Source organism: Armigeres subalbatus, chromosome 3 (assembly GCF_024139115.2).
Source record: "Armigeres subalbatus isolate Guangzhou_Male chromosome 3, GZ_Asu_2, whole genome shotgun sequence".
Taxonomy (NCBI): Eukaryota; Metazoa; Arthropoda; class Insecta; order Diptera; family Culicidae; genus Armigeres; species Armigeres subalbatus.
The window spans coordinates 230,868,035-230,892,820 of record NC_085141.1 but is presented as its reverse complement, the minus strand read 5'-3'; the positions used below and the strand labels follow the sequence as shown (position 1 = coordinate 230,892,820).

Sequence of the window (24,786 nt, the reverse complement as noted above, 5' to 3'; positions counted from 1 at the left end):
TAATAATGTTTGGGCACTGCTCAGTTGTTAAATATGAACCGCTATCTTGTCATGAGTGGAGGGATAAAAATTATTTTTCGAAAGCCCGTCAACGGAATCGTTATTTTTGAAGCAATCGGTTTCTTTCGCACGAAATAGAAAAGAGCGATAAAAGCAAAGCGATTTTCCTTGGATGTTGTTTTTTGCGTTTGCTGTTTAATAAAGTTATTTTCAGTGATACAACAGTGAATAATTTATTAGTTAGATCAGCAAGTGTCAGTTAATTTTAAGTGTGACCAAAATTTACGGATATATTATTGTCAAAAGGCGTCCGCAAACATGAACAGTTCGCGGCATAAAAGATCTTCAGTAAGTCCGTTACAAAATAGGGGCTGGCATGAAGTAAACGGCTGGCGTTTGTTTTCAGATTTTGAAGAAACGACCATCGGTTGATCGGCAAGTTTGGAAGGAAGTCCGTCGGAAATGATCACTACGACGAAAGTGATAAAACGGATCGGTTTTAAGCCAAAAAAGTCTGTCAAGTGAGTTTGTTTACACATTTTCTTTACAAAGTGTATTCCCGAGCAGATAAGAATAACAAAAAGTGAAGATAATATAATTCAATGTCTAGTTTAATCAGCTATGAATTTAAACTATGGCTGTGGTTGTGGCGGTTACAGGGCATGTCTTTCCACAATCTTCTGTAATTGTAATAATTTAATACAACGTTAGCCTGTAGTTTACACTTTTTGCCAGGTCAGGTTAACTGTACAACAGTGGTTCAAAAAATAAGCCGTTATTATTTTAAGAATCCTCCGTATGTTAATGTGAATTTTTATTTTACAGGGAATTCTTTGCATCGGAAGAGACGGCAACAATATGGTGCAACTCGTACGAGCTATCAGCGGATAATACTCCACCCGGTTTGGTTATTGCGGAAGACGATTCGAAAGTGCACTGTGCTCAAGCATCGACGGAAACTATACTCGCAAGGGAATAAAGAAAACCGTTTGTCACTGGAAGAACGGCGAGCCAGTTTCGGAGACAACAGTAGTATTTGGAATTTGTCGATTTCGGCCAGTGAAGAGGAACGTCGTCGATTAAAGGCAGAGAATTCGATCAATTCTAGCGTCCTAAACACAACCGAAAGACTGACTCAGGACCCACTGCCTTTATCCAGGTCTGTCCTGCGGCAAAAGCAACTGGAGGTGTGCGAAGATACCAGTGCAATGGACATAAGTCCTGTAAAGCAAGAAGGAAAGTTGAGCTCTCTAAAATACTTTATCATCATCCCAAGCAAAACATGTTCGTCACTATAGATGTGCCAAATGAAAACCATCAGTACAATCACAACGACTCGGACATTATTTTTTCGGACCGCAGAAGAATCAAACTACAAGTAAAGATACAGACAGCCACGAGTGCTTTTCAAACGTCGAATACTAACAATCAATGGCGAAACAAGTCGATTCAGACGGAGCCGCGCCGTCGATGCCGGGGCACGTTCAACCGCGTCAATGCGGATTTGTCTGCCGGTTGGAGTTCGCACATTGCCGCTTCGGAACCATTCGGACAGCGGTTTACATTCGGAAACAGTCAGGCAGAAATATCCGAAGGATGGAATTCGCATCCGGCTGCGGCTTTGCGGTTGAAAATGCTCCAGCAAGGCATGGTCTCCATGGAGTTTGATCCGCGAATATCGGACGGTGGAGGAGGTGAGGATATTGATACTACGCTTGCGATCACACGACCGTGACAAAAATGTTGGAACGAGGCTCGAGAACCACCTCGCTGGACAGCACTCGCGTGGTTGAAGCAGATCCGATGGATGTGACGGGAAGTAAGGTGAGTAGGTGTTTACAACGTTTAGATAGGTGGATTGATGTGAAATTTTCAACGGGTTATATATTTTGCAATGCAAAAAAAATAAGGAATTGTTATCTGGGTTGGGTCGTTTAGTAGTTTATCCATAAATCATTCCAGAGGCTTAATTTCAAAATGTGTTGTATGCAGGGAATCAATATTCGAGCAACGCCTAATAACATACCCTTTGTCTTCAACCGAGTTGTTACTGACAAATGCAACTTGCAATAAGCCGAACCTGAACATAATATGGCAGAATCATTTACCTTGCATGCTGATATTTCGAAAATTCAACGCTTTTTGTAATCACAGTTAGATTCTCGAATAATAAGATAGCAGAGATAAGCAGATACTACGATAGCATAAAACCGAAATTTGCTGTAGAAATGCAAAATAACGGAATGAAAAGCTACAACAAAATTTTTTTTTTTGTTAAGGTCAAAAATTTCGGATCTTTGTCATTATTATCTTAACAAAAAGCTTTGTCGTTGGTTCTCTTTTGTCCTTGTTTCGTATGCGCATCGAAGAAAATTGATTCCCTGGTTGATAACTTCTGGCAGGAACACACAAAGTTTTCTTTTCGAGCTCAGCAAAATCGGCAGCTCAGTAAATTTGAAAACTGAATTTCGGCCGAAAATTTGAATCTAGGCAGAATTTAATGCGCATTGGCTATGATTAAACAATGAAGCTGTTTTGGGACCGATAAGCTCGACACTGGTGTTTCATAAGAGCGAAAGCCGCAAACGTAAATAATGCCTTTTCCTACAAATTCCTCAGCATCTAAGACCGCTCCCAGCAAACAACCTCTTGGAACTGGTGGCGCTCCGCCCTTCTATCGAACGGAAGTGGAAAATACCGCCAGAAGTCTCTAATCTTTGTGAAATCAGCAGAAGAAGTCAATGTTTACGTTTGCGACTTTCGCCCTTATGAAACAACAATGTCGAGTTATGGTTTTAAATAATATCATCAAAATCACATAAATCACAATAACAAAATCAGTTTAAATTTTCAGTAAATTTGATGATGTACGTTGCTCAACAGATTCAACGTATAGTAAATCATTTGTATGTGTGTAAAAATATTTTGTGCGTTATTTGATTTTTTCAAAATGGGTGCTCAGTTTGCCCCATTTGAGATAAATTATTTAAATTTTAAAGCATGGTCAAACATTTCACTGTGAATGGCCTAAAATATTCTTTGAAGACATATTACTGCCGTCACACAGAGTTGTACCATTTGCTGGGATTCCCTATATAGATGGGACAGTTAAGCTATAACGGCAGTATGATATGTGTAGTTCATTAAAATGTTCATTGAAAAATAAAAGCTTTATTTTTAATGCTGATTTCTATAAGAAAATCTCGCCTGATTTGACAGAATGGTTCACTACAAAATCATCACTGAATAAAACTATATGATCTTGGAAAAATTCGTCAAAAATTCAACGTTCATACTCGGCCGAAGAGATGTGGAACATTTTAAGAAAATTCAGGAAGATACCAATCATCAGCTATCAGAGAAATCAATTTTAATGGGCAACGCATGAACACATGGGAATAAAAACAGCCTAGCTGATCACTGTGGAAAAATATCAAGCATAATCGCAATATCACAGGATCGAGCAAATACCTCTTGAAATAAGAAATGATAATACAGCAGAGTACAACGCACCGTTCTCCAAAACGACATGCAAAGGCATTCATTTATTCAGACTATGACCGAAGTGGCCTGTGCGGTATATAAGGTCTTCTCCATTCAGCTCGGCCATGGCTATACACTAGTGTGGCTCAAAAACACTTTTCAAATTTTTGATGGGCCGCCCTCTTATTCAGATTCTCTTTGATGCCCTGATGCTCTGGACAAAATTTCAGCCAAATCGGTCAACGTTTGGTGCTAAACTCGTTGGTTTTATGAAAAATGTTTGCAGAAACATCCAAGAACAGTGATTTGCAGTTGGACGGCACAATTTGAAAACGAACAATGATACTCATTCAGTTCTTGTAAAATAAAATACAGAATGTTAAGCTGAAAACCGCGAGAATATTAGAGTTTATTTGGCAAGATATTAGCATTTTACTGGAGTGTTGTAGGGGGAATTTATTTCTTTTCAAAGGTAAAAGAAACGAACTTTGCTCAAACCCCACTTCAAAGAAATGCTAATAATACCGAACGAATTCGAATCTTCTCGCGTTTCAACTATAACGATAACAATGAATCTGAGGTATCATAGTTCTTCGTAATGAAGTTGTGCCGTCCATCTTCTTTCACAACATTAGGTCTGAAAAAGACCCATCAAGAATGAAAAAAGTTTTCCCCATAATTTGAGCCACCCTACTATACCATCGCCAACCACGCAGTCTACAGAGGGTCCGCAAGTCATCTTCCATCTGATCGATCCACCTTGCCTGTTGCACCTCTCCACTCTGGCTACGTGCCTGGCCCACCGCAGTCGTCCCAGCAGCTCATGCAACTCATGGTTCATTCGCCTCCTCCACGTCCCGCCGCCATCTGCTCCCACCATAGATGGTACGCAGCACTTTTCTTCGAAAACTCCTGTGCGCGTTTATCCTCCACTAGCATCGTCCAGGTCTCGTGTCCGTAGGGGACTACCGGTCTAATGAGTGTTTTGTTATTGTCAGTTTGGTACGGCGGCGAACTCTATTAGATCGGAGCGTCTCGCGAGTCTAAAGTGCGTACGATTTCCAGCCACTATGCGTATCTGAATTTCTCTGCTGGTTTCATTTCCGGCAGTCACCAGTAAGTTCAAGTATCTACCATCGATTTCGTCACAATCGATGCAAACTCGCGGTGGATGGCTTGTGTCTTCTCTTGAAGCTCTTCATATCATGTACTTTGTCTTCGACGTGTTGATGACTAGTCCAATCCGCTTAGCTTCCCTCTTCAGTCTGATGTAGGCTTCCATCTTCTCAAGTTACGTGCCATAATATCTATGTCGTCGGAGAAGCCAACTAGCTGGACGGACTTGTTGAAAATTGTACCTCTGGTGTTAATCCCTGCTCTTCGTATTACCTTCAAAGCGATGTTAAATAGCAGACACGAAAGAACATCCTTTACCGTAACCCTCTGCGCGTTTCGAAGGGACTCGAGAATGACCCTGAAACTCGAACTACGCACATCACCCGATCCATCGTCGCTTTGATCAACCGTGTCAGTTTTCCGGAAATCCGTGTTCGTGCATTAGATATTTTAGTTACCAGATAATGATTCGCTTCGGTTCCATTTGTTCTGCTGTCCGAAACCTAACTCCTAAACTAACTGTCAAATCGTATGTAGGGTAATGACGGCTTTGGCAGGTTTTGTTCTATATTGGCGGGGATTTTTTGACTGATTCTGCTCAAATTTGGCTAAACATTCTTTGCATATCAAAGAATATTGTGGCCAAATTATAAATCGGTCGACAAAACCCCTGCAATAATTAAAACCTACAAAGCCATCTCATCTATTTTCCTTCATTGACATTTAGATCCCTATCCTCGCCAGCAAAGATGTTCCGGACAGCGACGACGGCGACAATCTTTATCTGGTAACTAAAATATCTTTATTTATCATATGCGGCTTTGAAGTCGATGAATAGATGATGTGTGGCACGTTGTATTCGTCGCATTTCTGTAGTACTTGACGAATGGCGAACACCTGGTCCGTGGTGGAGCGTTCGCATAAACCCACCTCTGCGCCCTTGGATAGGATGCGTCAATTAGTCATTAAAAATCGTACCGTTTTTTGTCACAATCGTACCGGTTGCTGATTGGTTGGAAATGACAATCGATTAATTCGATTGGCGGCGTGCGTTTTTCGTAGGGCAGCATGTTATTGGTTTGACCGTGTTGCTGGTTAGTATAGTTGATATTAAGCAAATTAGGTGAATGTTTGAGTTCGAGTTTTTGGCACAAAATTAATTTATATTGAACTGCAAACGCCATATAAATTATTCTCAAGGGTTGTAAGATTTAAAACTCTTGATTTTAGGCATTATCATTCACTTTTCTGGGTTTTAGATCTAAAACTCGTTTTAATTAGCGAAAAACTTGTCTCTGTTAGTTTTCGCTTCTCTTCTAAATAATGGATAGAACGGAAAGAAAATCATCAAGTTTTGATACATGATATAGGAAAATTTTGTACCAAATTAGTTTGGCTGCACTGGCGACCACCTCGTCAGAGCAACCGACTTAAAACAATAAGGCAGTCTCAATTGAATTGTCATCCTATCCTATCCTACACTGAGGAAAATGGACGTATGATTTTCAATCAAACGCCTTATGAAAATTTGCCACAAGGAATCGATGAATTTCAATATTGTTGCCTTATGAATGATGATTTTCATTTAAAAAAGAAGAAAGTGCGGCAGACTGGGTTCGAAGCTTGAAAGACGAGATAGTGTACACCAACATAGGAAAAAAAGGTACTAGTAACATTCATGTGGGTCCCTAGTCACATAGTCATCCCAGGAAAAGAGGAAGCGGGCAAAGAAGCAAAAGTGCGCTTGAGATGAGCAAAATTAGGCGGAAAACAGTTGATCATCGCGAAATAAAATCCAATTAAAAATAGTATGACAAAAAATCTGAATGAATTCAACACCAACAACAAACAGAAAGATAAAAAACATTACCAAACCATTAAAACAGGCGCTAACGAAACCGCAAAAAAAGAACTCCATACTCAGCAGACTATGAATAAACACCAGCTAACACATGCATACTTACTGGAAAAGGCAGACCCACTAAAGTGCGTAATGGAACGTACACACGGTCAAGCAGTTTGACCAACATTGACTCCACCTCTCGTTTGTTCAAACATTCAGCAAGTTTTACCAACAGCACGAACAATCAATTTATTCGACCAACAATATCACACAGAACGACCGAAGCGCCAAGGCACCAACCATCAAAAATATATGGGGGTTTGTGCAGCTTCACTACAAATGCTCAAACACGTTCGGCGAACTTTTACTTCGCCCCGACAACTCAAACCAAAATCAAACCGTTTTATTTTTTTCCAACCGAGCCGCCAACTGTCAAATGGTTGTTCGAACAACTCACACGTCAAAACAAAGCAGCAACGAAGGGTTTTCGTGGGCGCAGTCAATGTTCGTTAAACTGCTTGACTGGTGTTACGTTGCATAAAATGTAACCATGCACTCACCATTAAAAACATCATCTTCAGTGTCCTGGATACGATGACGCAAAAAAAAATAGGAAAGAGAATGAAAATTTCTCACTTATCATGTATGTATACACTCTCGAGAGAGACGTTTTCGGTAGCTTTACGATGATGAACTGATTCGGGGGCTATGATAAATTTCTTTTAATAAGCCCCAATTGCGGAGGGCACCAGTTCTGATGATGCATTTTAACTTGTTTTACACATGTGCGAAGTCAATATGGTCCCCAACATAAAATGAGCGAGATCAACGCGTTTTATCAACCCCCCTCGGTGAGGGCCGCCTATCAAATCAGTTTTTTCCAACCTAAGTGCGATAGTTTTGTTTTTCATGGCGTGTTATGATTCGAAGAAGTTTTGCCTCTTTTTATCGTTGTTCGTTATCTATTGAGAGCGATTTCTGCAAACCCTGGAAGAGACTCTTCCAGAGATGTTAAACTAATCGTTGAGGATTCGGAAGCAAATCATCGATGGATTCAAGTAAATCGTCGAGTAACTCCGACTTCGTAACTAAATCTTCGAGAATTCGAAGCCATCCTTCGACGTATTCCAAAAAAAAATCGTTGAATGATTCGAAGCAAATCGTCAGAGGATTCAGGCGCAAACAGTCAGAGACTCCGAATTGAATCTTCAGTGGATACTGGGCAAATCGTCGAAGGATTCTGAAACAAATCGTCAGGGGTTCTGCAGCAAATCTTCGAACGATTCTGAAACAAATCCTCCATGGATTATGAAGGATATCCCTCAACAATTGGTATTTGTTTCTGGTTTCGGTTGAAATTATTCGATGATTTTGAAAGATTTTTTCAGATTCAATGAATATTGTTTTCGGATTCTGATAGAATTCCTCTTTTGTCTTCAAAGTTTTAATTTATTCATATTTTATATGTTGCAAAATTAACATTACTGTAACACTTTTCGAATCCTAATTCTTATGGAGGGGCTATTTTTTTTCTCTAATGAGGCTAAGCCCTTCTAGCCCCTTTTATTTACGCTAATGTATATAGATACTCTGTAGCTGGGTGCTGCGAATAGACCCGTTTTCTGCCTCAAGCCGGTGGGGGTTATTTTGAAATCATTCCATGAGCAAAATTATTTTGCAGTTACTTAGCTGTCGAACATTTCCCTTTCAAATTTCTCTTTCCATGCTGCATGAGGGCACAAATGCGAGACTCTACTGACTTTACGATGTTTCTACATTCCTGCTCCAATTAGCTGCTGAATCTCGTGAAATTTCGTAACGAGTGCTTTTAGTTGCATTCTACTAATTTTCCATTCGAATTATAATGTAGAAAGTATTTGTTTGGAAAAATACAAAACTCAAACTAACTTTATTTTATTTAAAAAAATAATAACAATGCTTCTCAATATAAGATCTAAAACGAACCTAACCACAATCTTCAATGTTTGGCTCGGCACAATAGATAATTTTGGCTTCAGTTTGACAACCAAATCGATTCTATTCGCACCACCCAGCTCTGTAGTGAGTGTTAGGTGTAAATCTGGTCATATCGTCGCCTCGATTTAATACTGAAGCTGATAATTTGACGGAAGCGAAAAGCGCATTGAGACAATATGCCAGTTGAGTAGCGTGCGTTAATGGACTTTGCTTTGGTTATTGCTACATTTTGGATACGAGGGCTGGCAGTCGAAACATTCTACGCTCTTAGTAAGGCGGGTGACACCGACCTGAAACAGCAAGTAGGCGGAGGTCAGAGGATGGAGTTTATCACGAACATCTCGGACGCGAGCATATTCTTTCTGGATTACCGCAGGACAGCAGAGATCTAAGAATGTCTGTGATGACCCTCTGCAACATCATTGTAGAGGCAAAACAGGAATGGGGTATGCGAAACAGGCGAAAAGAAAACGACAGAGAGCACAAGGGCGGTTGCTAAAAGGGAACGCCCATGCGAAAAGAGCACACCTTCCAATGGCCGTAGTTGAAGGAGAGGGCGGGCAATAATTGTCAAAGCCGAGGGCAAAAGCTACGCCGATATACTGAGGCCATGAGAAACGATTAAAAATTCGCTGGCATGGGTTGGGATGTCAACTACATCCGCAGAACACAGAAAGGTGAGATGATTCTTGTCCTGTGGCGGGATGCTGCGTATAAAAAGTTGACAGAAGAGGTGTTGGTTAATAGGGTGCATGTTAAGGCCCTATGGCCAGTATAGTAGTCAATGTTTGGGCCTGGATGAAATAACCGAAGCCGGAAAACTGGCGACTGCACTGAGAGATCAGTGTGGCGTCGTAATCCAGGAGATCGCAATTCGGTTAAAGGATCGAGCGGAATGGATGGTTGCCACATTCAAAGTACGCCATGTCGAAAGTGGGTTGATCAGTATAAACCAAACAAACTCAGGACTGCGTTAAGTGCTTCGATTTTGAACATAATCATATCGCTGCAAGGGTCAGACGAGCTCAGTGGTTTAGTGGTTACCGCTTCCCCTTATAAGCAGGAGGTCGTGGTTCAGTTCAGGCTTTCCCTTTCCTAATTTGTATTTATATCTTAGTTCTTTCTCTTTCGGATCCTATTGAAAATCGGATCTGCAATATTTAACAAGCTAGTTGTGCCACTAGGTAGCTAACGCGGAGCTTGGAAAGTATGACATTGTGCCTTGCAACAAAATGTCAACTTTCTAAATAATTTTCAAGGCTCGCATAGATGTGCAAAATTTATCGCAGTACAAATGATGCTATCAAAACATCCCTGCCAGAATGCACCACGTGGTGGCGAAATTTTTAATAATATCAAAGTAGCTTTTCTCTGGGTATGTTTTCTTAGGCGACAATCTGGCGCGTATTTTTTGGTTGTGACGAAAAATAAGCGGAGGGTAGATTTTTTTATGATCAGTACTATTGTCGAATTAGTTTTAAAAGTTCCAACCTAGGTTGGAACCAGTTCAACCTAAGTGCTGTCAAAGTGTTTTTATTCGCTCAGGTTGGAACTAGGTTCGCACTAGTTCAACCCCAAAGCTGTCGGAGTTCGCACTGTGTTGTTTCACGGTTTCGCACCAGGTTCACCAATACAACTTTACTTCAACTGTCAAAACCATGTGGGTGGGTGGGACTGGATGGAATAAACAAGCAGAAGGAGAAACAGAAACTGTCTGTTTATTAAAATGAAATGCGCGTTGAAAATCTTTTTTCCGATAATTTTGTGATATTTGTTCAAATGAAACTAAACCGTACTGTTGTCTAATTCAGTTTTAAAAATAATTGTTGGGAAGTTATGTATTCATAAGTTCATTCAGGTTTCCTTACTGATTGTGTCCTAAATAGGTCGGTGGATGAATTATGTAGTTTGGAATTCCTTGAAACCCGTTCACAAAACAAAATCCGCTAAGAATTGTCAGAAAAATATATTTGAGGAATACTAAATAGAATTATTTCTTATGCAGAATTTCTTTTGAAATTCTTCCAAAAACTCTTTCGTGCGTTTCAGAATTGTCTTCGTAAATTCTGCCAAAAAATACTTCAGAAATTCTTTCAGTAAATCTTTCTTGAATTTTTGGCGATATCTTTCAGGCATACCTCCATATTTTTCCAAGGGATCCTTTCGAGATGAATTCCTTTGAAAATTCTTCTATGAATATCTTTGAATACTGTTCCAGGATATTCTCTGGAAGAATTCCCACAATAACTCCTTCAGGAAATCTTTCTGGAATCCAGGAGTTTACTCGAAGTTTCCTTCAGGAATTATATATAAGTTATAAGTTATAAGAAATAAGTTTTCACGGAAGTACCTTGAGCAATTCCTCCGGGAGATTCTTGAAAATTGAAAATGTACTCAAAATCCGGCGAAAAATTTTCCCGAGGTGTGAGGCTACCTTTATCAGGAGAGGTAGCGAGGAAAAAAAACTAGCGAATCCTGGAGAATTTTTATTGCATGCTTCTGAGTGTTCATCGCAAAAAAAACTTTTGCAGAAATAGATGATTTTTGTAGAATAGAAAATCTCTTTTACATGAATTCTATACGAATTCTTGGTGTGCCAGGATTATTGAATATAATTAAATAGGTGAACTGTTCGATCTCCATCTCACTGAACATATACTCATCTCATCAGGAAACAAAAAATACAGCACCAATTTCGTCGCCTCTTTTTGTCAACATGCGTGCTTACTGCTGAAAAAAAAAATTCAAAAATAATAAACAATCCAAATTTCTTTCTATGCTTTGTTTTGATGGGATGATTATCGGATCCATGAGATAAATTCCGGAGCAGTTCCCTGTTTATATCCACCCAAAAGTAAATCCACTATCCCAAAATCAGTTCCGCACTTTTAAACATAATTCTCAACTTTTCAAAAGGTCTAAATGTATTTTTCATGAATTAATTTGAATAGCGCAATCAACAGAACAACGAAAGCTTTTGATTGCGGTACTCAAATTCATTCATGAAAAAAATATTATAGGACCTTTAATTAACGAATTATTATCACGATCTGATTAGTCCAACGCACTGCCAGTGCACTGGATGTCCTGGATCATATGTTTCGAATCAAAACAAAGACAATGCTACGCACACCAACATATCCAATGACAGATGGAACTGAAAATGTTTTTTTATTCAGGGTTCGGGTTGGCACTGCCCAGGTTTAAAAAGATTCGACATATGTCTTAATTTCATGGAGTTGAACAGCTGATATATGGTTATTACTGGCGGGTTGATAATGAATAGTTGAACTGGACTATTTGTTGTTCCTTAGTGTGACCACAACCTGCAGGAAATGCCAGTTGAGTCACACAATTTTATCCTTATGTGCTTGGCCTATTTGTTGTACTGACTGTGTAATTCAGGTCTTCAACAGGAATGAATAATCTGCTGTAGAGCAATGTGAAATTTCAACAAAACCTTTTTCATTTTCTCCTTCTTTTCCTGGAACTTGCCCTGCTTTTAAATTTAGTGTTTTATTAGCATTCCCAAAGCTATTAATTGAAAATTTTTATTTTCTATTTTCTATTCAATTCATGAGCATGTATCTTGTGCAGGGCAAGTACAATTGATCATATATGCTCAGGAGTCGAGTTGTTTCCACCGAGAGCATCCTAGGCCAGACCTAGAATCAGGCTCGCCGTCTCCGGCTTGGCAATCCATTATCGAATATAAACATCTCAAATATCAATGTGTAGAAATCCTGCTGTGCCTAATATTTTAAATCTGATTCTAGAAACCCACACCGATGATCAGATGGATACTTCTGTCCATATGGAGGAACCAGTAGAGGATGAAACGATTACCGATTGCGGCTCCCCCACCAATGCTTTGAGTAGAGCGCGACCTTCATTCATCCCAAGCGCTGTCCCGATGGACGACAGTCAATCGCCTGAGGAAAAAGTTGCCGTATCGGTTGTCATCGAAAGCCAAAGCAGCATTACACTCTACTGGAAACATACCGGTCGAAACTACAAATCGAACGTGACGCGTCATTCTTGACAATCGAGACATCTCATGAACCATCACCCGAAAATCTGATCGCGACAACCCACGGTCGAACTATCATTCAAGAAGAAAAATCATCGAAGATAGCGTATGTAGCAGTTCCGCAGGTTGAGATCAAACTCCTCCAAAGACAAACATGAGACAAACGGTATACAATACCAAAATGGATCGATCTCCTGCCGAACAACTACCAGAAGTTTCCGAAACTCTTATGTTTATTGTGGAACCATTTAAGCTGGATTTGCCCGAGTTGATTTTCGGCGACGAATGTATTACTGGGATTGTCCACGAAGACGAACCAACACCACACGACACGAATCGACCAAAATTCATCGGATGCCTGAGAAATTTGAAGCTTGAGTTTGGTGCAGTGATGCCCGAAGAAGGATCCCAGAACAATGCGGGACGTAAGGATCCGGCAAGTACGATTATTATTGATTCGCCGGATCTCAAATCTCAATTGTTGAATCGGAAAACAGTACATGCCTTGGGGGATATTTCATTGGACAAGGAATTGTTGCACCAAATCTGCTGATTCTGACGAGATGCCCGAAGAACCAATTTTCAAAATCTCGACGTTTCTGTAGTCTGTAGTCCTGATGGTGAGGATCTCGCTGCAAAACGAGTGACCGTTTATTCGAATGAAAACCTGAACGAATCAGAGTGTCCAACCAAAGGAAGACTCTAAACCTCGGAGGACAATCAAACATAACGAAGAAGTTGAATGCGAATCACCTGAATCGGTACTGTTCCCCAGCCCAACAGCTCTCGAAGGACCAAGTTCTTATTAGGCGACATGGATCAATCGATGGAACAATTATCAAGTGACAGTAAAAAATCTAGGAAAACTAATGCTCTTGAACATGACGTTTCTGTGGAAATTGTTGAAGATCACGAACGAGATGCGATTATCACGAACAAAGATCCAAGGCCTCGAACAACAATCTTCTACGACGACCGTCTGGGCAAACTCAGTTGGATCTACGTTCTGAATTGTTGGAGAATCTCAGGTCATCAGATCGTGAAAAACAATCCAAACGAACGAAGCAATGGAATGTGAGTCACCTGAACCGAAGAATGTGCGCTTGATCAGTAGCTTTCCAAGAACAGGTTTTCGTCACGGGACATGGAACAATCGATTGCGCTTCAATGTCAAGCTCTGGCGAGGCGCCAGATAAAGCATCGAAAAGTGCTAATGTTGATAATAAACTTGAAGTTTCGGTAGAAATTGTTGAAAACGATCGAGGTGCAGTTCTCGCGAAGAAATTCATCGAAACCCCCACGAGCAACAATAATGTACAACGAAGAATTGGAACAAACTCGTTTGGAGTCTCACTCTGAATCATTGAATAATCTTAAAGGACAGATCATGCGCGCAAGACTATTCAACAGAACGAAGCAATGGAATGTGTCTCCTGAAAAGGTAGATCTATCAGTCGAACAGCTCTCGTAAAACCAAGTTCTTGTCAAGCGACATGGATCAATCCAAAGTTCAAATGCTGAATCACTACGCAGACTCTGACGGGTGTAAAATGCCAGACATTGTATCAAACGATATTCCAGGAAAAGCACGAAAGACAATTTTGTGCAACGAACAGTTGGAATTAACGCGATTGGAGTCTCGTTCAGGATCTTTGGAAGATCTCAGAACATCTGGTCAAGCGCGAAAGACCATCAAACAAAGTGAACCAATGGAATGGGTGTCACCTGAACCATAGTGTAACCCAACCAAGTGACCCACGGAGGACCAAATTTCTGTTGGACGACATGGATCATACTCAATCATGTCCGCCTGTGCTAGAATCCAAGCCACGATCAAAACTTTCAACCGTTCAGATAATGGAAGACACTGTCAATAAATCACCCATAACGAAAACAGATGGACAGGTTGCATTTGCGACTAGCGGAAAGATTTTCACGATCTCGACGTTTCTATGGATAGTCCAGTTAATAGGATTCAAAGGAAATAAAAACCAGTCAAATTGTCTGCCACGCGAAGCTCCCAAACATTCAAGAGCAACGATGTTGTGCAACGAACAGCTGGAGGAGACGCGTTTAGTTCCACGGTCCGGTTCGTTAGAAGACCTCAGAAATAGACAATCACGCAAAACAATCGAACGGAATGAATTCGTTTCACCGAGAGAGCACCTCAATTCAATCAGAGGAAGTATTGAAAATCAGAAATAGGTTAAAAGATGTGACGAATTCTCCTATCCGCGGATCAGCTAATTGTTCCAAGCTACGGTTGACAACTGTCAAGATGTGGATCAAACTATCGATCGATCTCCTCACATTGACGCTCCATTGGAGCGTGAAGCATCGTGAAAGCATCCACATGAAGACGGATATGGAACAGTCTATTTGTTCTCGGAAATCAGTTTTGCTGGTGCCGAAGCGAAATCACGCCATACGATTATTGCTCGTGAAAGTATGGACCAAACGTTGATTGATCGACAAGTGGAGGTTTCGCAGGTGAGTGTGTTTATCCTATGATCACTCCTCAAAGTGTTAGCATGATTACCTACAGGGGGACATAAATCAAATAGATAACCAATACCTAGTAGCACATAATGTAGCAGCTTTTTTAACATACTCCGTCAAGCTCATCTATCTGGCGTTAAGAGCAATTCTATTTGTTTTTTTAAGGCACCGCAGAGGAAGTCTCCAACCAACACACAACACAAATCACGTCAAACTATTATCGGTCGAGAAAGTATGGACGAAACTTTAGTAGATCGACATTTAGAGAATCCCAGGTAAGTAAATTTCTGATGAGCTTGAGAGAGAAACGTAATTTAGTTTTACTGTTATCGTTATCACGATTGCTAATCCTTTCTAAATTTGGCCTTTTTTTTGCGCAAAGGGTCGAGTGCCACAACGGATTTCACAGCGAAGGACATCAGGCTCGGATGAAAATCACGTCAAACTATTATCGGGCGTCAAAATATGGATGAAACTTTGCTTGGAAAGCATGTAGAAACTCAGCAAATCTCAATATGAGAGAGTCGCCTGATTCGCATCAACGTCTGATTCTCACCATTCAGGCCTGCCTGATATAGTTTCTCATAAATCGCGTCTCACCAGCTATCATGAAACGGAAATGGAGGAGACGAGAGTTTTTCAGGACAATTGTGATGATGTGTCTCAACGGTTGGAACAATGTTCACCTGCTCTGCGAACAGATTTGGCTGTTAGTAAGATAGGTCAGGATCAGTGACTTCCAACCTGCATGAGACCGATAAGAATGAAAATTACACAAATCGAATGATCCACATTGGCAAACTATCAGGCAGTCTCAGATAAAACTGACGATGTCCCCACGCGTCAAGCTGAAAATCACGTTTTACAGTTATGCTACCGATAGAATGGATGAAACTCTCTCTCCCGCAAAGTAGAATTGGAGTCCATCGTTTTGGAGCGATCTAGAATGTGTGCAGACGTAGCAGAACCATCAATGCAAAGTCTCGACAAACGGTCCATCAGGAAGCGCCAATGGATGAGACGGGATACACGACCCCACCCATAATTTGACATTACCGCCACGAGGTAGTATAATTCAATCGTTATCAACGTGTCTCGTCTATTGTGAATGATGAACACTTCTTGAATGAATCAAATCGGATTGAAGAAACTAGCAAACGTACTAGCATACCTGTTCAGAAGATGTCATCCATTCGCCAAACGCTGTACCAGATGGACCCTATGGAGGAGACAACAATTGCTCTGCGGAACATTTCTGTCGTCAATCGTGGGCGTATATCTCGATTATCACCTTTTGAGAAAACGATAGATGCAACAAACTCACGACAAACGCTCCACAAAGAACAGGATATGGACCGGACCACTGCCGTGAACTGGAACCGTGAAACGCTCGTGGAAAACGGCGTTGTTAGTCCAATGCAGGAAAGCCACAGAACATTCCATAGTAAACGGGATTCAGAACCGACTGTTGGGATGACTGACGAGATGCATTTCGATGCTCGAGAAGTCGACGAAAGTGTATGTAACGAGTCCACTGTTCCAATTAGTTGCTCATCGCCTGCACAGAAGGTTAAGAATGGTAAGTCTTGAACGGTATTGCTAAGTTAGGCTTAGATAAATAAGTTGCAATTGAGAATAGCGGCATTTTTGCCTTTCTCGCACACTAAGTGCTTGCGTAAATGCTACAGGATCGCTCCAAAAGCATTTTTATATTTCATGATATCATAGGTAAGATAGGAGCCATCAATATTTATGGCTTTTCGTCGAATGGCTTTCGGTCAGACGACAGGTAGAGTTATTTGGCCGAAAGGCATTTGACCGAACAAAACTTTAGGCCAAAACAAGCCACCCTATAATCAGAGACCGGGGGGTGAAAAGCTGTCGAAATGGCAACGTATGAAAATGTATGAAATCGTGAAAATAATACTCTTGAATTTTTTGCCTACTTCTTATAGATGCAAAAAGTAAACAAGTCGAATTGGAACCGCTTTTGAAGGTTCGATTGGAAACAAGATGGCGTCTTCGCCGATTTCTTATTGTAGTATTTCTAGCCAAAACCCATCTGACCGACAATTTTACTTAACCTAAATGGACATACGGCCGAAAATGTTCGTCCGACTGGCCATTTGGTCGAATAAGTCGTTTGGTCTTATTTTTATTTTTTTGACCGAAATGGTCGTTTGATAGAAGGGCCATTTGGCCAATCAGGTGGATATTTTCGACCATACAATTCAGTAATCAACCTTTGGCCGTTGGACAAATGACATTGTCGGTCAAATGCCTCTGTTGCGATGGTTTTTGTGTGGTGCGAATGAAACTCTTTTGAGCAGTCTGCTTCATTTTACACAGCTTCAAAGCTAGAATTTATTCATTTTATAATAATTTATAAACTAAACATATTCATGAAAAAACTTACAATCTAGTTACAATTCAGCATTTTCCACTCCCAAAAAAGCTAAGTCTATCACTTCCTCCTGGATCGAAAATAAGCTTTTTCGAAAACGATCTTGCTCCAAATCTGATAATCCTGCTTGCTCTCTATTGCATATCACCTATTCCAAATTTTGAAACTAAGCCTTTTTCGTTTCTATCTTGTGCGACTGCATCCAAACAGATGTAGCTAGGTGCGTTTGTTTGTCCTACTGCTGGCGCTTGGTCGCATTTGTTCGAAGATTGTTCCATAATTGCTACACACGACAGTTGAAATTCACTTCGTTTTGTTTCGTTCCAGTGCGTGGATGGATAATACTGGCTGTGTCGGTCGGTCTCTTACCACCACGATCATACGCATCGATATCGTTTGTGCTGGTCGATTCCAAATAACCTCTCGTCAAGATATTTTGACGCAAAGCCGTTCCTAGCTTCAAACGTATCGCCAGATGTAACACAACGGCTTCGGCGAGGGCATTGTTGACGCGGATGCATTAACGAACAAATTTTTCTCTATTCGGTTGGAGACACTATCAAAATGTTATGTGATTTGATTTTCTCTTCAGGAATTGTGTATATTCAGACACTTCGCCCGCTATATTTCGTAATTATCGCCTCCTTTCGTGCACAAAATTCCAAATCAATTTTCCTTGCCTGCCTCGTAATCATCATCCAATTTCTTGAGTTTTCGTTCATAATCCAGCTGGATTCTTTTTTCTCGTTCGTGCTGTTCAGACCGCCATGCCTTGCTTTGCTCTTCTAGCAACTCAAGCTTTCTCTTAAGCTCATCCATGGCGAATCCTTTCCACTAGAATCTTAGATTCTTTGAAGAATGTTGCGATGGTTTTTTGTGTGGTGCAAATGAAACTCTTTTGAGCAGTGTGCTTTATTTTACACAGCTTCAAAGCTAGAATTTATTCATTCTATAATAATTTATAAACTTAACATATTCATGAAAAACTTAAATTCAGCTTTCACGCCACAGACTCCTCACAACTCTTTTCAATCTAAATTAATTGCTTCTGTGCTCAAGCATATGGCATTGCCAGTGTTACCAGTTTCGCAAAACCTACCAGCTCTTCTCAACAGCCTCTTTCTGTCAAACAATAATTTCGGCCAAATGGCATTTTCGACCTTATAACCTATTCGACCAAACGATCATTTCAGCCAAACAACGTGTTAGCGAAGAGTGCTTTTTTGCCAAATTATTAATTCGGTTTAATGTCGTTTTGACCAAATCAACTTTTTGGTCCACCTGTTGTTCGTTGTATAACAGTTTCGCCCAAACGTTCAACTTCCCATGAAAATTTCGAACAAAATCCTTTTGAAATCTTTTTTTTGTTTACGTCCACATTTTAAACAATCTCTCGCGGAAAATCTGAAGAATTGTCTGTATGAATTACAAAGAATACTCAACAGAAGCTTTACGTGGATTTTCGGAGCATTTTCCTGCAGAAACTTCTAACATATTTTTCGTGAAAATTATAAAGATTTTTCGCGCACCTCTACTTCAAGTTTCCATTAAAAAAAATCGCAATTTTCACAGGAAAGCCTTTGTGGTTTTCATATGAAATTATCTTGAATTTCCACAAGAAAGGAACAGGAAATTTTTTGAAATTTCCACAGAAAGAAGAATCGTTACCAGGATGCAAAGATCTTTCGCTCGGCAGACTCGGTCCAAAACCCAAGTAGCTTAGGATGGCGGCACTCAAGCGGTACCAGAGTCAGAGGATAGCTTGGAGCCTCGAGAACAGATATGTTGTCGATTGTTTAGTGTGTAGGCGTCCCAACAAAGCTGAACTGTATATGGTCGGGTCAGTGCCACTATGGTCCAGGATACAGATTTACGCGGAAAGATGCATTTACATAAAACTATATTTTAAAACATTGTTCTACAAAATTGTTCGAAATAGTAAAGAGCCATCATGATGGTTCTACCAAAAAATAGGGTATTACATATAAAAAAATTAGAAAATATTTTTTTATTTCTAGATATTGACATGTTATGTTCTACAAAGTTGTAGCGTAGCTTATTCAATTAGTTTTGCTAAAAACTTTTCTGTCTCTTAAGTTGGCTGATTTAGAGCAATTTTACCTTATTGGATTAGGGCTAAAAAAAACAGTATTTTTGATCTACTTTTTGTTTTACATTTCTCGAAAAGTCGTCTTTAGGTGACTTTAGAGCAAAAAAATGCAACTTTTGATGGGTAAATATGCTCAATATCTTTTCCGATCAAAAGTTATAATCGTTTTTCTGTCAAAATTACATTTTTCATAAGTTGATATCTCCGGTTAGGGCAGACCAAAAATATATTTACACGGCATTTGAGGAAAGCAAAGAACTAATATAATATAACTCGACAACGGAAGAAGATACAGACGATATTCTTATAGGAAAACACGCGTTTTGAGAAGCCCCAAAGTCTTCAGAAGATGACATTCGTGAGAAATGAAAAATAAAAATCTACAGCTTAAACACTTTTTATAAATTTTATTATAATTATCGTATTGCAAGATTTACGAGAAAAGATGCATTTTCGGTCTAGAAGCATACTTTTTACGAAAACTTGTTCTACAAAGTTGTTCTGGATACTTGGGCCCTTATTATAGAGTTACTGAAAAATGGGTGGGCCATTTTATAAAATGTGAAATTTTTTTTTATTTTGCGGAAAATTAACATAAAATGTTCCACAAAGTTTGGCGCACTTTTTCCATCAACTTTGCTATATAAACTTTTTATGTAGCTCTTAAGCTCACTTGTTTAGATTAGGGTGTCCCTCAAAAAAGAATATTCATGATCTGCTCATTTCATTTTTTATTTTTCACGGATGTCATCTTCTTAAAACTTTTGGGGCTTTTTAAAAGGTTTTTGCTATAGAATATCGTCTGTATCTTCTTCCGTTGTCAGTTATATCAATTTATTTAAAAACATGCATTTAGTAAAACTGATAAAACTTGAGATAAAAAATAATATCCCAATTTTTTGACACAATAAAGAATATTAATTTCTCTTTCAAATGCCGTGTAAATATATTTTTTGGTCTGCTAACCGGAGATATCAACTTATGAAAAAATGTAATTTTGACAGAAAACGATTATAACTTTTGATCGGAAAAGATTTGAGCATTTTACCCATCAAAGTTGCATTTTTGAGCTCTAAAAGTGTAAAGAAAAATGTAAAACAAAAAAGTAGATCAAAATACTGTTTTGAGTACACTAATACAATAAGGTAAAATTGTCTCTAACAAATAAAGTTTTGCAGGAATAACTACACAACTTGTGAACTATTTTCTAAAAAAATATTTTCTAATTTTTTTGTGGGCCACTCAATTTTTGGTAGAACCATAATATGCCTTACTATGACAATTTTGTAGAACAACAGTTTTCTAGAAAATATGTTTGGCGAAAATTCATCTTTCGCGTAAATCTGTATCCTGGACCATACTGCAGTGTTGAAATGTCATTTGCATTCATTTGTATAATTTCCCAGAACTTTTTCTGAAGGTAGCATCATTCCTGGTATGACAACTTATAGCACTTAAATTTGCCTAACTTTGTCTAACAAACATTGCTGTAAATATAATCTGAGGCGTGGAGGCAAAATGTCATTCAAATGACATTATGTCAAATGACACGTGACATTTTGAGGAGTTTTCACTATCCAGCCTCATATGTAATATTTAGAGTAATGCCCTTGGACAAAAATATAGCCCTACTCAAGCGTTATGAGTACATCTAAAATTATGGAATAAATTTGGCTTGTGAAGAAAGTTATGAACAAATTAGTCAAATGACATGCAGATGACATTTTACAAGCCTGGTCGGGAGTTCAGCCAAACCGCACCAAGCGGCTTTTGACAACTTGTGATATTTCGTTCGTAAAGGACAACGGAAATAGTTTCATATAAATTTAAACGTACATTTGCAGGGATATCCTCAGTTATGGTGTTGAGGGATATCCGATACAATTTACGATCAATTAAATCTGCTAAACGAAAGTTTGAGCAGAAAATCGGTAATTTTTCGTTGGCGCTTGGTGCGTTTTGGCTGAACCCCGACCATATGGCCCCATGCGGAAACTGCAAGAGTTGGTTCCATTTATGTATGCGGGTGTGGACAAAACTACAGTGCGAACGAGAGATTTCGTTTGTGAAAGATGAATACCTATGGTGCCAAACCCTCCTGGTAGCTTTGTGACCACTAGCGGTTGGTCAGAATCATTCGGTTGGTCAAATTGTTCGACCTGGTTGATCGTCTACTCCTATCAAAATTAGCCAAACCAACGCAAATGACTTCCCTGAATTATAATATAGAGCCTCAACAGGCGTACAGAAGGGTACGATCTTAATCACTCGAACTATCGATAGCATTTCGGTCGGAGAAAGTCCAGGGATTGATGGATATGGGAAATACTCTTCCGTTTACGATGTGGCACAGTGAAACTACTAAGTTGCGGAATAAACATATCCGCCAACAGCACCCGAAAGAAGAATAAAAGAAGAAAAAGCAGCGAGAGGATGAGCTGATGATTTAGCTGAAGTTGTCAGAGGATCAACGAGAGCAGGACAGACAGCGAATGCAAGAAATAGAGGGCATGTTGAAGAGGCACCAGGACGTTGAAGAACGGCAACAGAAGGAGAACGACGTAAGAAGGAAAAGCGAGCTCGACCTGGTCAACCGATTAAAGGTTTTCGAGCGAAAGTATGCTGAGGAGCAGGTGAAGCGAGACGAGGAAAGGCAAAGTTTCTTGGCAAAAGAGCGGACGAGGGCAGCAGTCGACGGATGAACAGCACAAACATTATCCTCAAGGTTTAGCCGTGAGTAGTATCTCACCAGCGGCCCCAGTAAGTGTTTTCCAATTTGCAAAAATTAAAGCAAATTAAAAAAATCCGAATACTGCGAAAGTATGTCCAAATGCCGATAGCCAGGATAGGAGATCAGGAACATCCCATACACCTTGCTAACTCCTCAGATAAAAGCATGCTTTAGTGGATCCGTTAGGGCAGTCACAGTTTTGCCGAACGCTTATGTGTGTTCGTTCGTTCTGAGATTTTCTTCTGAGGAGTTTGGAAAATCCATTCAGGAGTCTTTTCGGCGATAATTCCTCCTTGATCTTTTTCGGAGCTGCCGTGGTTCCTTCGGAGATTTCCTCATAAGTTCCTGGGGAGTTTCTTCGGAGATTTCTCCCGGCAATCTTGGGAGATTCTCTCAGGACAGATCCTCAAGGCCCATCCTTCATTGGAAATTGCATCAAAGAATTCGTCCGGAATTCTAACGATTTCCTTCCAGATTCCCTCTGAGAGAGTTCCTTCGGAGATTCCTGCAGGAGTTTCTTCAGGAGATTTCTCCGATAAATTCCAGGAAGATCCTTCTGAGGAAAAATCACTTCAGGAGTTCCTTTTCGGCGATTCCTTCAAAGATTCTTTCTTCGAGCCATCCCGGCAATCTTGGAATTCCTTCTGAGGAAGAAATTCCCACAGAAATCCCTGAGACTTTCTTAAAGATAGTTCCTCTAGGGTTCTCAGATATTTCTCTAAGAGTTCCTTCGGTGATTCTCCAGGAATTCCTGGAAGATTTTCCCAGGAAAAAAAATTCTTCAGGAGTTCCTTCTGATTCCTTTAAAGTTTATGAGATACCTCAAGGAACCCTTCTGAGAGCTCTCACAGCAAATCCCTACTGAAGTTTCTTAAGGGGTTCCTTTGGAGATTTCTCCGATAATTCTTTCGTAGATGCATCCAGGAGTTCCTGGAAGATTTTGGGAGATTCTTCTGAGATACCTTGAGGAACTTTTCTTCGAGAGGTCTCCAAATCTTTCAGGAATTTACTTTGGAAATTCTGGAGCCATCAGGAGTTCTTTCGGATATTCTTACTAGTTTCTTCGGGAGATTTCTTCAGAGGAAGTTCCTTCGAAAGATCCCCTCCAGGGTGTTACTTTTGGAGTTCCAGCACTAATTCTTCGGAGATTACTTCTGTGGCTCCTACATTTCCACACTGGAATTTTAGTCTGCTTTTCAAATTAGCATCTACTTTTATTATTGGCTACAGTAATTTATTGGTGAAAGCTTTCGGCTTACCATTTGCATGAGTATGTATACAGTTATGTGGAGAGTCGAGAATGTTTCTGGCGGAAACATACTAGACATGGATCGAGAATCGAACTCGCTTCATCTCCGGATTACCGAAAATTTCCCAGCAACTTTTTTGAAACACACAAGGCATGAGTTTTTTCCAAGAATTGGGGCTCGCCATCTCCAGATTATTACTTCCAAGGGATTCCCTACAGGCGTGAGTTCCTTTGAAGATTAATCTAGAAGTTATTAACTTCAGGAATTCCTCCTGAAGTTCCTTCGAGAAATTCCTGCAGAGAGCTCACGTTCCGGAGATCCCACCAGAAGTTATTTTGGATATTTCTACAGGAATCATTGGAGGTCCTACCAGAACCTGGATATTTCTAGGAATCTCCTACGGAGACTTTGGAGGAATCTACCCAAGAAAATTTCTGGAGGAATCACCCATCTGGAGGAAAACTTCTAGAAAATCTACTAAGTAACTCCTGGAGTATATGCTGAAATCTATACAAAGCAGAATGCCTGGAGGAATGCCTCCGAAGAAACTCGTGCAACTCGTGCAGAATCTTCGCAGGGTATACTCATGGAGGAATCTCCGAATGAGCTCAGATTAAATCTCCAAAGAAAGCTCTGCAGGGAATCTCTAAAGAGACTCTTGCAGAAATCTCTCGAAGGAACTCTGCAAGGAATTCTCCAGAAAGGGACTATTGGAGAAATCTATGAAGAAACTACTGGAGGAATCTGCAGAAGAAACTACTTGGAGAAATATGCAGAAGAAACTATTGGAGAAATGCCTGGAAGATGCTTCATAGTAACTTCGTAGTAACTACATGCATCTGAAAGAATTTCTGTAGGGAATCTACGATAAGAAAATTCTGGAGAGGAATCATCCAGAAGAAACTCCAGGAGCAATCAAGAAGAAACTCCTAGAAAGAATCTCCGATAGAACTCCTGTAGGATTCCCCAAAGAAATATCCTGCAGGGATCTTCAGAAAAGGAACTGCTGCAGGAAATGTTCGAAGGAACTCCTGGAGGAGAATCTCGAGAAGACTTCTGGAAAATCTGCGAAGTAACTCCTGAAAAGTCTCCAGAAGGAACTGCTGGAGAACAATCTCCGAGGAGACTATCAGAGAAATCTCTGAAAGCAACTCTGGAAAGAGAGTCTTCGGAAGGAACTGCTGGAGAAATTTCGAAGTAACACCTAGATGGATCTCTAAAAAGAATTCCTGCTGGGAATCTCCGAGAAATCCTAGAGGAATCTTCAGAAGAAACTGTTAGCCAAAGGAACCTCCTAGAGAATTTTTAGAGGAATCTCGAAGAAACTCCTACAGTAATCCTCA

General features: G+C 40.0%; 1 protein-coding gene across 1 annotated transcript in view; it reads left to right on the top strand.

Moving 5' to 3' along the window:
• Positions 1–149: 149 nt before the first annotated feature.
• Positions 150–24,786, top strand: part of LOC134220712 (uncharacterized) — an 80,803-nt gene continuing 56,166 nt past the window's right edge. The window contains exons 1-2 of the mRNA XM_062699815.1: positions 150–348; positions 407–521. Of these exons, the coding sequence (XP_062555799.1) occupies positions 463–521 (59 nt within the window). The 5' untranslated portion in view covers positions 150–348; positions 407–462. The remainder of the gene's footprint in view (positions 349–406; positions 522–24,786) is intronic.